Genomic DNA, 14,463 nt, shown 5'->3' on the forward strand with positions numbered 1-14,463 from the left:
CTAATATAATTCAAGATTTCCTCGAAATCATAACTATCTGATAGCTCAAATCTGATTGAAGGGAACTGCTTATGCAAAATAATATTGACTCCTTCTCTAGAGAGCATTGCATTATTGCCAAGGTCTTCACTTCCCAGCATGCAGCTACAACAATCCTTTAACATGTCCTCTGAACCATTCTGATCATCAAAATGTTGCATCTGCAATACATCAAGTGACTCTTCTTTTGTCTTTATTGCGTCTAAATCTGAGAAATGGCTACCTTCCAATTGATGCGCTCTATATTTGCTTTCTGTATCACATTGACCATTGTTCTTGACAGTATTGTTTAGTTCATGGCATTCTTCAGACATGCTAGAATGTTCTGCATCAAGTGAAAAAAGTTGATAATCCTTTATCCAATTAATAATACCCATGGAAAGACCGAGTTCATGCAGCATAACACGTTCATGATAGCCAGCACATTCCTGTAAAAGTACTTGGGATGCATCTGCTGCTAAAGTACTCAATCCTGTCAAAAATATATTTGCAGCAAAGGTGCGGAATTCTGAAGGTATACAAACAAGGCAGTCCAATATAAATCTGGCAGCAACCCTGAGAGCCTGAGTGTCTTGATCAACCTTCTGAGATTTGTCATTATAATCATGTAGAATATGTGGTTTTCCTAAAACCGATGCATGCACAGAAACATGATGAACATTCCTCTCCCTCTGCTGATATTTCTTACAGTTAATGCAATTTTCTGTCTTATCCAAAGGCATAAAAGTTGTATGATCAAAACAGTCTACACAATTATTTACTAATATATCTATCGCTTGACAAGCATGTGATTTCATGAGTGCTACAGGAGCATGATGCGTGCCACCATAAAGAGACACAATAGAAATAAGCTGCGCTGCCATTTTCTTTGCGGAGCCCTTCACTGCAACTGCCAAGAAGTCTTCCATCGTGGCTGAATTATCAATACGAACAACTTTTCCACTCCTTAACACAAGACAAAGCAAATCATTACTGGCACCTTCTTTGTCCAACCAGTTCAGAATTGGACCAAGCGTAGGAGAAAATACATGATCCCAGTGTGACCACTCCTCTAGATCTGATAGCATAGGTGCTTTTAGTAGGCACTTCAAAGCATCAGCACTGGTCATGGCACCAAACACTCCAGCCATCTGTACCTTCAGGAAATGGGCGCAGCACCATTGGAAGACTCCCTTGATGCTTGCCATCATTCCGCACCCACTCATACACATAAACTCGGGTACCAGTGCTCTCACAGTCCAAAACTATAGAAAAATGTGATGTCTCTTGTGTTCTGATCCATGTCACCATGGGTTGCAGACACTGTATGATCTCGAGCTCGCATTTGATCTGTGAGCCAATCTACCTTCCGCCTAGTATTGATGAAAGTCACACTCTGTGTGATTGCCAAAGTTTCATACAGGTCACACAGTGTATCAAGTTTCCAATCTTCTCGTTCGACATTGACATAAAACTGTTTGATACCCTCCAGAGTAAGCTCATCTCTTTTCACAAGAATTATAACCGGATTATTCATGAACTTTCTTGTAATCTCCAGTGCCTCGGGAGGCATGGTGGCCGAGAAAACACCAACTTGAAGATTTGGCGGTAGCAATTGAAAGATATCATATATCTGGTCCTTAAATCCACGTGAGAGCATTTCATCCGCCTCCAAAACTTGCAACAAATGGCACCCAATTTCTTTTGACACTAACTCTGCTTCCACTTGTTTTGCTATAATGTCAAGCTCAGACAACCGTGCTGTAATGCTTCTGCCAGCTAGCGGAAAGGCATCTAAGCTGGAATAATGCTTTTAATGTTTGATGCGTTCACTTTGTTTACAAGCCCATTGATACTTTTACGAAGAGCATCCCAAGACATACGCTGATATTCCAAGCTGCTTTTATCTTGCAAATCTTTCATCATTTGCGCCAGCTTGAAAGGAGGAACATAAACACCTCCACTTCTTCCAAGCGCCTTTTCAGTGTTTCCAACTCCCTCTTTTCCAGTTTAGAAAACGGGGGCCTTTGGTTTTGGCAATTCCACAGTAATGTTTCCTTCTCTGACCCCTACTGTCCCATTTTTAGAAATATCGGCATCCCTCCTCTGTTCACGGTTGTGTCTGTCCACACTCGCATCTGAGTCCTTGTGCGAAAGGCTCGACCTTGATCTGTTGTAATTGTCTTCATATTTTCCACTGCTTTGGTTCACCTTGTGTCCTTAAAATTCAGAATAGGTGTTACCCGAGATTCGATTCCCTTAACCACTTTAAAAGGAAAGAATGAGTATCTGAAGCTGTATCAAAACTCGAGCAACCCGGACCGTCGTTCAGCCAGAAAACAACGGGATCTTTAGCCGCATTCCTACAATATGCAATCCCCCACCAATATATCTTACAGATTCAGGATCATCTACTGCAGTTATGCGCAAATGAGGAGGCCCACCAGGCCTTTCTGCAAGGTCCTTTAAGAGATTTATGTGCTGACTTCCCTGCCCACCATCAAAATCTAGTATATGAACCTTCTGCTCATCCTTGAAAACTTCACAAATTGCACCATTGGCCACCATGCAACCAAATTTGAAATATGGGCAAACTTCAAATAATATTTGCATGGCAGATAAAGTATCATTGCTTGGTGGCTCTTTACAATTCAAAGCTTTGTATATCCCGTTTCCTGAATATTCTATTCGTGCAGCAAGACCCTTCACCATGTAAGCTGCAAGTCTTTCCATTAGGTCTCCTTGAATTTAGACTGTCTTTCTCAATTTAGTGATTATATGCGATGCCATTTCTTCTTTACCTTCAGATATTGCAGTTGCACATTGAACTAACAGCTGCTTGGAAGAGCTCCCTGTATGCACATTATCTTGCCGGTGACCAGTTGATGCATATGCTTCCTGCTGCAAAGAATTAGTTTGTGAAACAGAACATGAATCAGAGATATTTGCAACACTGGAATAATCTATGCTTCCATTAGAATAATCCTTCAAGGTTGTGCTCTCCAACTTTTGCAGCCATTGCCTGATGTATTCTGGATTTTCTTCAAAGATACTACCATGTATAGCTCCTTCTTTGGCAATCTGATGACGGAAAATTTAGGTAACCTGATGTATGTTCCCCTGTGAGATTCTTACTAGATGCGGATTTCTGGAGGGAAGCAGAACTATGTACAATAGGCATGCTAGGATATTGACCTCCACTGGATACCAGAACTTCGGCCAATGTAGTGAGATTATAGGAAAAACCTTGAGAATGAAACACAACAGTATTATTTGTATATTGATGATAAGATCCAGCACTGTGACATGTTCAAACAATCGAACTGATGTGATCAATTTAAAAATAAATAAAAATAAAAATTCTTGAGTGATAACAGGTTCCACACCACTTTTGAGTGTGTTGAGATATAAATTAATCAAATTTATCTCATTTGAATGGTTTGCAATGTATTCCTTTAATATCTCCTTGGATATCCTTGAGTTCATTCCAATAGTAGTGCCTTTATCTTTGATAATTGCCTCTAGGTCATTCAAAGAATTATTTATAGGTATGGATGAACTCATGTCTCCAAGTGGGGGGAGAGGACATCTTTCTATTACTTTCTCAGCATCTAGGTGCAAGTAGTTACAATTATTTATCGAGGCAATGATATCTTTCTCGAAGGATGCACTTGTGGATATGCAATTTGCTAGAGTTGTATAGTTGCATTGACTCTCCCTTTCAATAATTCAAGGAAGATCATCAGGTGCATCCTTTTCCTCTGCTTGCCATTTATTTAGTATATTTGATGCTCATTTGGGCCTAATATAATATCACTTTTATGTCTTTAATGCCAAATAAGTGAGGAATTATTTGGTGTAACCTTGAAATTTTTGAAGATTACTATACATAAACCTTTGGGCAGTACTTGGTTCATCTTGTAGTTTAAAAGTGCAGGCTTTGAACTTGGGCAGGCTAGTCATGTTTTCTTTATAATGGGCCACTTCCTTCTCTAATTGATCTATATTTTGTTTGTAGCGCTTTATTTCCTTGACCATAGTTTTGATGTTAAATTCAGAAGCATGAGTAAGAAGAACACTTGTAGAAGTTCTGGAAATTGGATTGGTTCTTGCGTTTGCAATCAATGGAGTCTTAGTAGTCATTGTGAGTTTTGGGACTGAAAGTAATTTGAGTTTCTTGTGATATTGTTTCACCACCCATCCTTTTGTATAATTGAAAGCAAGTGCTTTTGGAATTACGACTGCTTCAAACTTTGATGGGTGAACTTTTCTACGTTGATTTGGCTTAAAAGGAAATGGTGTCCTGTGATAGATGGCCTTGGGGATTCAATAGATGTTTTAGGATTTGATCCCTACATACATAGGCTCTGAATCTCTAGCTTCCTCTTTTTCTTTTCCTTTTCCTCTTTCTTGCTATTACTTCAGATCTTCTTCTAATCTATACACTTCAATTGTTGCCTTAATTGCTTCCCTTTCTGCTTTGATTCTAGTCTCCTTATTCATTGTAGCTTCCTTTTCCTTTTCTTCTTTCTTTGTATTTTCCTTTTCCAATTCCTCTTTCCTCTTATCTTTTCCATGTTTTCCATTGCTACAAATTCCGAATCCTATCTCATCTACTGATGTGGCCCTTTTATAAATCTCTTCTTCTCATCAAACTATAGGGCCACTTGTACTTGCAGGAAACCTACTACATTTAGAGGGTCATATCTTCTGAATATTTTTTCTTCAAAGTGAGAAGCAACATGAGCTTTGGCTTTTGTAATTGCATCTCTCACATCTTTAATTCCATATGCTCCTGTCTATCATGGAAATATTTTGCTTCTGTAATCTGTCTAATTCTTGTATAATGTCATCAAGATATTGTTGTAGTAGTATTGTAGTTCAATTTCATGAGTAGTAGTTTGTATCCTTTTTCCTCCTTTTCCCATTATAGCATGCTTGGCAAAGAATGAGAATATAAGTGAGTTGAAAACTCTATAAAAATGATTGAAAACCATGAGAAATTCAAACAAAAACTCATTTACAGAGTTACATTTATGGACAGTAGCCATCAACCAACCTATGTTATCCTCATACAAGACAATATAGCACTGAAACATCATTCCCAATTCTGGTGATCAAAGAGTTGATTATTTCATAATTTGTTATTGATTCAAATGATGGGAAGGCAAGATATTTTCGAATTTCAAATTATATTCCTTTCTTCAAATGGGAAAACATGAATTCATGGCAATTTCTAATATTCCATATGGAAAAGCTGCAGCGGTTTACCAACAGGGAATTTATTTATAGTCTGTTAGGTTGTATCCTATTGACGAGTCAAACTATTGAAGCACTTATCATGATGATGAGTCAAGTGAAATTCTCATTGAAAGGAGCTTTGTCCCCTCTCCCGGAAAAGGAGTTTACCACCCAACAAACTACCCAGAAGATTCCATAAAGCAAAAAAAAGCATAGATTCACGGGCCACTGTTAAAATAAAACGGCACAATATCTAAAATGAAGTGATAAGTCTTTCCCATTCTCACCATTCTCACCACTTCAGATTGGCATGAGTTTGAGTGATGAGGCTAGTTTCTGTCAAATAGTAAACAGCTAAGAATTTTCTAAAATTAAACTCAAACGAAGCTTACCATCTGTAAGGATCACGTACAAGCACCCCGTGATAGTTGTCTACTACAGACTCATCCCTCCTCGCTTCTGGATAATCCAAGCATTCTTCAGCTGGCAACGAACCCATATTAAATTCAGGAGCTTGGCACAACCTAACCGAACGGTTAATAAATAAGGGAAAACTGCTCTTTGTATTCAGACTGATGCCCTTCCAAATGAACCTGCATTGTGTACAGAGATATGCAATTAATAATTAGGAATATGTTAATAAAACCCAATTTATTTCCCAAAGCGATAAGAAAATAAGGGCAAACTCACTTCAGAAATTCTTAATGCTATCGTTCCATCTTCACTCAAATTGTGGTGGAAATAGGAAGCTTTCACGAAGGATTGCAGGAAGAAAATGAGACAGCATTAAGAAATTCAGTTGAATTTGGAGGAGATGAATGCGATGGCTGGCTGGTTGCAGATTTGCCTAATTCGAACTCACAAGATGCCACTTACTCTGAGTACTGTACTGGAGCCCCTAACATTGGCATTTTTGGCCCCTTTAGCAATCACATTAACTATTCCTCAGAATCCTTCTCATCTGACGATGATTTACAAATATCTGTTGCACATTCATTCATCAAAGAATGTCATTCTACAAGCAGTTTAATGCCATTGCCTTTGAGCAGAAATCTTAGATCGGAAAGTCTTCCTATGAGTACATCAAATAGTATTGGCTTGCTTAAGCTTGTTGCAGGTCAAAGCTTCCCTACTGAAAACATGGTAATGAATGAGAATTGTGATGTGATTTCCGAGCACTACCCGAGCTATGAGCAGCGGTGGCCAGAAAGGGGAACAATGGAGGAGATCGAAAGAAATTGGCAGAAGAGAAAGACGGTTGATCAAGATATAAATCGAGAGTTCCATTGTCTTAGAAAAATATTGCCGACAGGGGAAAGATCAGGAGGCATCATTGCTGGAGAAATGGCCATCAACAATTCTCCAACTGAGCGGCCTTTATATGTTGGAAGCAGTGAGCCAAATTTAGATGGGAGCACATTGAGAATAGTTGGCCCAGCGCGTAATGTTAAACCAAAGCCCAGCAACCTTCACTCCACTCCACGGTCATCTACCTTCACTTTGCAACGTAATCCATGGTAGTCTACCTTCAGGGTTTGTTGGTTCTTGAAAAAGATACGCAAGCCATGGTCGTCTACCTTCACGATGTAATGCAAGCCATGGCCTTCTACCTTCAGGGTTCACAACGCAAGCCATGGCCTTCTACCTTCAGGGTTCACTGGTTCTTGAAAAAGATGAATTTTAGATTATAATTGTTTCAGTTGTAAATTTTTTATTAACAGTAGAAAACATGTTAATCATCTAACATCAAATCAAACGAATCATAGTTTGACATGTAAGATGAGAGGAGAGTGGATTTCAGAGGGGAACGCCTTACGGCATAAATATTTCACTTTCACTATCTGAGCCACAAATAAAGTAGTGTTGTGCCTTTAGAGAGATAATATATCTATATATATATATATATATATATATATATATATATATATATATATTCCTTCTAATATTCCTAGATTCATCTTAACTCCGGATCTACCAAGCTATGAGAGGGATCAAATCGCTTTTCAGTTTAAAATAGGTCCCTCTTGAAGTTTGGTAGATCTAGAGTTAACATGGATCTAGGTTGATTTAATTATTAATTATTAATTATAAATATAATTATAATTATTAATTTTATGCTTTTTATTTTATTTTATTTTGTCTCAGTCAAAATGTTAAACATTACAACATCGTTAAGTTTACTTATGAGCCTCAAAAAAAATTAATAATAATAAAAAGTGGATTGGGTGATAGGAAATCTTATATAAAATATAATATTATAGTATTATGTTTTACCCAATATTTATTACTACTCCCACCTAGTAAAAAGTGGTCGGGGTGGGAGGAATTACTAATTAAAATGTAATATTATTACATTTTACATAATATTTCCCATCACAGCCAACCTGAATATTAGGTTTTACTCAATATTTCCCGTCACCCCTACTAATGTTGAGTTTGTTTACTTTTAAACTTCAAATTAAATAAAATTTACAATAAAAAGTGGACCAATTGAAGGGAAATATTGGGTAAAATATAATATTATAGTATTATATTTTACCCAATATTTCTTGCAAGCTAGTAAAAAGTGAATGAAGATAGGCATAAATATTAGATAAAATATAATAATTACATTTTACCTAATATTTCTCCCACCTCCTCCCCTCACTTGAGCTCACTTTCATAGTTAAGCTTATTCATTTCTAAACTTACCATCCTAGATCTATGAAAGCTCTATTTCTATAGCACATTATTACACATAAATTAAGAGAATATATTACATATATTATATTAAAGTGATTATCAAAGAAGCCATTAGAATGAAGAAGCAACTATTGTTTTGTACTTTGTGCAATCTTGTTTAACCTTACACTTCTTAAAAACACCTTCCTGAATCACCCAATAGCCTCTAGGAAGCTCTAAAGCTTCTACACATATATACACATTATGTATTCATCCATTCAACAATAGAAACAAAACATACAAAAAGACATAGATCTATACAAATTTCAAGTGGGGACATATCCATAAAAATGGTTTGCCTTTATAGGCTACATAGATTCAACACCATCATTTTCTACACCTAATTATGTATCTAAATATAAAATCAACCTAAGATGGATCTAGGCTAATTTAATTTCCCCCTTAAATAGGTTATATTACACATTAATATCATGGGTCAATACCATGGATTCTTAATACCGTAGGTTAATACCATGGGTCATTTTTATTGTTTTTATTATTAATTTTTATAGGTTTTTTTTGTTATTTTTATTTTATTTTGACTGAGATAAAATGTTTACACTATATTACGACATTAAGTTACACATCTCTACCATATTTTATTTTTGTTGAGTCAAAATATTTACTTTAATGTTACTCTAGCATATGGGCTACATAGCACCTCTCAGCCCAATAAAAAATGAGTGATTATATATATATATATATATATATATATATATATATATATATATATATATATATATATATATATATATATATATATATATTAAAATAAAAATATTATATTCAAAATCTAGAGTCCACCAATGTTAAATTAACTATCTTACTTTAATTATTTCACCATTTCTCACAAAACAAAATTTCACTTCGTTCACTTTGATCAAATTTGTTAAATGTTAAAAATTTACGTTGGACATCTACCCCATATTGGGTTGTAAATCATGCATAACGTAGTTTTTATATGTTGAATCAATTTGTTGAATTTATATTTACTTACATGTTATTTCTATCCATTTTTTATGCAACCACTTGCTTAAATTATGGTGAGAAGTAACGGATGGTAAATATGTTATTTATTTGAATATGATTTATTTTCAAGGATTTTATTTTTTAGATCAAAAATCACTACACAAATATATAAAAATCAGGCATCAATATTTGAACCATATCAATAAATTATAGCATAAAATATGTTATGCATTTATCCACATGGTATTATATTATGCAAAGGCAACAATAAGATCTTGAATTTATGGTCCAATCAAATGTTCAGAAAATATTTATTTTAATAATATTGAAAAATAAATATTTATTTTTCAAAGTTAAACGTTATAAGTTGTATTGGTCAATGTTAAATTAATAATGGTCAATGGGGAAGTTGATGCTAAATTCCATACTTAAAGTTAATTAATAATCACCCCACAAATTTCCCCCGAACACTTCTAAATCCAAATTTTGCAAAATGAAAAACATCTCATTCCGATGAAAAAGTTACCCAAAATTGACTAAACTTAATTCTTACAATAAACTTACTATATATAACAAGATTCTTAACCATGGATATTAACCCCCACTTTACCATGGATATTACCAACTTGTAAATAAGCTTTGTTCCAATACCATGGGCTAATACCATGGTTTATCAATACCACATGCCAAAAAACCATAACTTATTTCACAATCAAAATATTTTATAAATATTTTATTTTAATTTAATTTTGTGACATTTTCCTAATTAAATCTAAAGAAAAAATGTTGTACTCATTTCACAATCAAAATTTTTTATAAATATTTTATTTTAATTTAATTTTATAACATTTTTCTAAAAAAATCTAAAGAAAAAAATGTTATACTTTTGAGATATATCCAAACCCTCTACCCTAAATATTTTGTTTTAATTTAATTTTATAACATTTTTCTAATCAAATCTAAAGAAAAAAATGTTATACTTTTGAGATATATCTAAACCCTCTGCCCAGGCTACAACTAAAAATATTTATATAATACCAGCCTAGATCCATTAACTTCATATCTATCTAGCACCGAGGGGGATCAAATCTATTTTCACACCAAAATAGGTTTGCACCTCAGGAGATTTGATCCCTCTCTACACTTGGTAGATCCGGAATTAAGATGAATTAGGATGGTAATAAAAATATTCAATGTGGGCCATAAATAAAATAACTAACTATGCAAGGTTAAGTAATACTGACATGTATTAAAACTAGATTAATAACAAAACTATTTTAATATGGACAATGGTGGGCTAATTGCAAGTGTTAAGGATAATCGTTCAAAATCAGAAATGATCTCTTCAAGTTTAGGCAGGACTTCTTCTCTAGTTTCCTTTGGAGAATCAGTCATCAACCTCCAAATTTAGACCTTCAGATTTTCCACGGAATCAAAAAGAATTAAAACCTTAGCTTATAACCTTGTCACGTCCTTCATTCCACAAACCTTTATTGCGTTAAACCTCCATCGTCGATCTCATTCTTAAATCCAACGATTATCGCTTTCCCCACTTGGAAACTAGCCAAATGATCTCCATCGTTGATCAATCTCGCTTGATCCAACGGTTGACACGTAATCTCGCGTCGATTCTTGTGCAATGTTTAACGAGCCGAGAGCACACGAGAAAAGCAAGTTTCCCATACTACGTGTCGGCTGCTAAGTGTAATCGCATGAAAATTCCAAATACAACTTACCACCTTGAGATCGTGCGAGAAACAACTTTCTCCTACGAAGACCGCCTTTCTATTATGTCTAATGCATGTGCTTGTTGGCACGCGATGACCATTAGATCTGTTGGGTTTGATCGGACGGTTCAGATCTTTCCCTGGGCTTCTCACAAATTTGTCAGGTTTTCCTCATTTCGCCAAGGTTTTAGAACTTCCGCCAAGTTTAATCTATCTCTAAGTTATATTCGGGATATCGCTAACTAAGCTATGTGGTTTCGAAATACATTCGAATTAACTCAATACACAGTGAATGAAGATTTAAACGTGATAACACAAGATTATATAAAATCTAGTTTTAAAGGACCCAAACTGGAAATCAACAACATTTAGAAATATTTCGAAGGAACTTCAAACCTTTGGGATTGACCATTCATGCGCATAATACAAAGAAATACAGAGAGACTTCAAATTTTACAATCAAATCCTCCTCAGCCAAATCTCTTTACATTAATTCAAAACTTACATAAATACTTGTACATACAACAACCAGATCCTAAATCAATGGATCGAAACTGCCTAATCCTATCTAATTTGCAGGATATTCTCCTCGAGAATCTCAACTAAGCCTAACTACTTGAATTAATTACAAGATAATCCAAATCCCTGAATTCTAGCTCAAAGCCTATCTAGAAAGCTTTGTAAAGTGACAGCTAAAGGATCCCTCTCATTTGCTTGTAAACTTTCTTTGTACTTTTGAAATAAAATTCGAAGCCTTTTGTATTCAAGCCTCATGCTCCTGCATCAAACTCCTGAGGAAAAAATTCTTCATGGGCTCCTGTCCATGAGCTCTTCTACAGAATTGCCCAACTTCTGTAGCATGGCATCTGTCATCTAGGTAGCATCAACAATTGGTTGATCTTTCCACTAGACCAAATACTAAGAATACTTTTGTCCTCTTATCCTTTTAAACAATCTCTTATCCAAAATCATTTCTGGTTGCAATGCCTTTGCTGTAGGTAACTGTTTTACCCAATCAACCTCTTGTTCTTCTTTATCTTCTGTTGTATCATCTACAACACTTTCATACCTGTACAAATTAGCAACATTGAAAATTGGAGATATTCCAATGTCAGGGGGTAATTCAATTTCATAAGCATTTGCAAAAAAATTCCTCAAGACTCTGCATGGTCCAATTTTCTTAACTTTTAACTTGTTATACTCCCTTTTTGGAAATCTTTCCTTCCTCGGGTGTGCTAAAACCAAATCTCCAACCTCAAAATTAACTTCTCTCTTCTTCAAATCTTCTCTGCTCTTGTACTTTATGTTGTTATCTTGTAACTGTTGTTTTAACTGTTCATGTATTGTTTGAATCTTTGAAGCAAAATCTTCTCCTTTGGCACTTCTCCTTTCAGCTTTGCCCGAGTCTCTTAATTCAGACACTCCTCTTGGGTGCATTCCATAAACTATATGGAATGGACTCTACCCTGTACTCCTGTTAGGAGAATCATTATAAGCATATTCATCCTGTGCCAAAATTTGATCCCACTGTTTTGGATGTTCACCTGCAAGACTTCTAAGAAGATTACCCAAGCTTTTGTTTACAACTTCAGTGTGTCCATCAGTCTGAGGATGATACGCTGAACTGAAACTCAGTTTAGTACCAAGTTTTTTCCACAAGGTCCTCCAAAAATGACCAACAAATATGGTCTCTCTGTCTAAAACAGTTCTCTTAGGTAACCCATGAAATCTTACAATCTCCTTAAAAAATAGATTAGCAATGTGAGCAGCATCATTGGTTTTATAACATGGAATAAAATGTGCCATTTTAGAAAATATGTCAACCACAACATAAATTGAATCATTTCCTCTTTGAGTTTTTGGTAAACCCAAAACAAAATCCATACTTACCATATCCCAAGGTCTATCTGGAATAGGTAATGGAACATACAAACCTGTGTTTTGGCTCCTTCCCTTTGCATACTGACAGATTTTACAATTTTTCACATACTTCTCCACTTCAGATCTCATCTTTGGCCAGAAATAAAACCGATTCAACTGCTCATAAGTATTGTTTGCACCAAAATGTCCTCCAAGTCCACCACTATGTTTCTCCTTGATTAAATTTTCTCTCATAGAACAATTTGGTATGCACAGTTGATTTCTTTTAAACAACAACCCTTCTTGCAAGAAAAATCTAACCACTTACTTCTGTCTAACAAAACAGGATTTTTACAAGCTTCAAATGCCTCTTTAAAATCTAAATCTTTCTCATACAATTCTTTAAGAAAATCAAAACCCAACACTTGAATTTGACTTTCCTGAACTAAATTTATTTTTTTTGCTGCTTAAGGCAATTGCTGTTAGAAAATTATATATTACAGAGAAATGGAACACATAAAATATTGCAGAAATATAAACACAGAAAACGCATAAAACAAGAGAGACATAAATATATATGGTTCACCCAATTTGGGCTACCTCCATGGAGAAACAACCAGTCCTTCCTTTTATATTATCCGGCAAACTAAAGAGATACAACCTACAACAGATCCGTTGTAATTCCCTCTTCGCTCTCAATCTCCTCTCTCTTCCTCACTCAGAATACAAATCTACATAGACACAATACAATTCCCTCATATATAGCGAAGGGTTGCCTTCTAGGGCAAAACACCCTAAATTAAACATAACTTCTACCGTCAGATCTACGCCTAATGAACAACCTAGATTGACTACGAAATTACAACATTTTACAAGGCAATTTTACATTTATTCTTAGCTTTGGGGGTGCTACCCCCGATCCCTCCACCAGGGGGGAGCTCCCAAAAGGTCGCAGTCGCCCCCCTGGACCCCCCCTACAGTGAGTATTTTACGGGCGGCATTTCCACCCCATTTCGAACTGGGGTCCAATGCGGCAATACCTTTGAATATAGAAGATAATCAGGCTCCACACCCAACAATCTCCCACTTGGAGACTGATTATAGCAACTCCATCGCTGCTTCATTTGCTGAACAATGACTCCACTTTGGACCCTGCTATTTCTCATCTTCTTCTTCATACTTGAAGACCAATTGAAACAGAGCAAATTCTCAGTTTCTCCCTGGTTACAACTTTTGTTAACATATCTGCAGGATTCTGGCTAGTGTGTATCTTTTCCAGCTTCAACTTTCCATCTTCCAACACTAACCATATGAAATGGTACTTGAGCTGTATATGTTTAGTCTTGGAATGAAATGTAGAGTTCTTTGCAAGATGTATGGCACTCTAGTTGTCACTATATAACTTTCCTAACTCCTGCTTCTTACCCAATTCATCCAGAAACCTTTGTAACCAAATCATTTATTTACTAGCCTCTGTAGTATCAACATACTCTACTTTTATTGTTGAGAGTGCAATAACACTTTGCAGTTTTGAGACCCAATTGATAGTTGTTCCACCTAAAATAAACACATACCCTGTTGTGCTTGTCCTTCTATCTCTATCACCCGCCATATCTGCATCAACATATCCCTATAGAGAAATGTTTGAACCACCAAAGCATAATTCTTGATTTGTGGTACCTCTCAAATACCTGAGAATCCACTTCACCGCCATCTAATGTTCTTTTCCTGGATTTTTCATGTACCTACTTACAACTCCCATTGCATGTGCAATATCAAGCCTTGTGCAGACCATTGCATACATTAAGCTTCCAACTACTGATGCATATGGAACTTTAGACATATGAGCCATTTCCTCATGAGTCTTGGGACACTCCTCCTTACTTAATTTGAAATGGCTAGCCAAAGGTATACTAACTGGTTTTTC

The 14,463-nt window shown here is 35.6% G+C and overlaps 1 protein-coding gene across 1 annotated transcript; it reads right to left on the bottom strand.

The window, feature by feature from the left end:
* Positions 1 to 2,346: 2,346 nt before the first annotated feature.
* Positions 2,347 to 2,751, bottom strand: LOC149166666 (scarecrow-like protein 1). The gene has a single exon (XM_089430218.1). It carries the CDS (start codon positions 2,749 to 2,751, stop codon positions 2,347 to 2,349), a length of 405 nt encoding a protein of 134 aa, XP_089286344.1.
* Between the last annotated feature and the right edge of the window lie 11,712 nt (positions 2,752 to 14,463).

This window comes from Pinus tabuliformis, chromosome 5_1 (genome assembly GCF_031772625.1).
Source record: "Pinus tabuliformis cultivar Carrire ecotype Pingquan chromosome 5_1, CPIR1, whole genome shotgun sequence".
NCBI lineage: Eukaryota > Viridiplantae > Streptophyta > Pinopsida > Pinales > Pinaceae > Pinus > Pinus tabuliformis.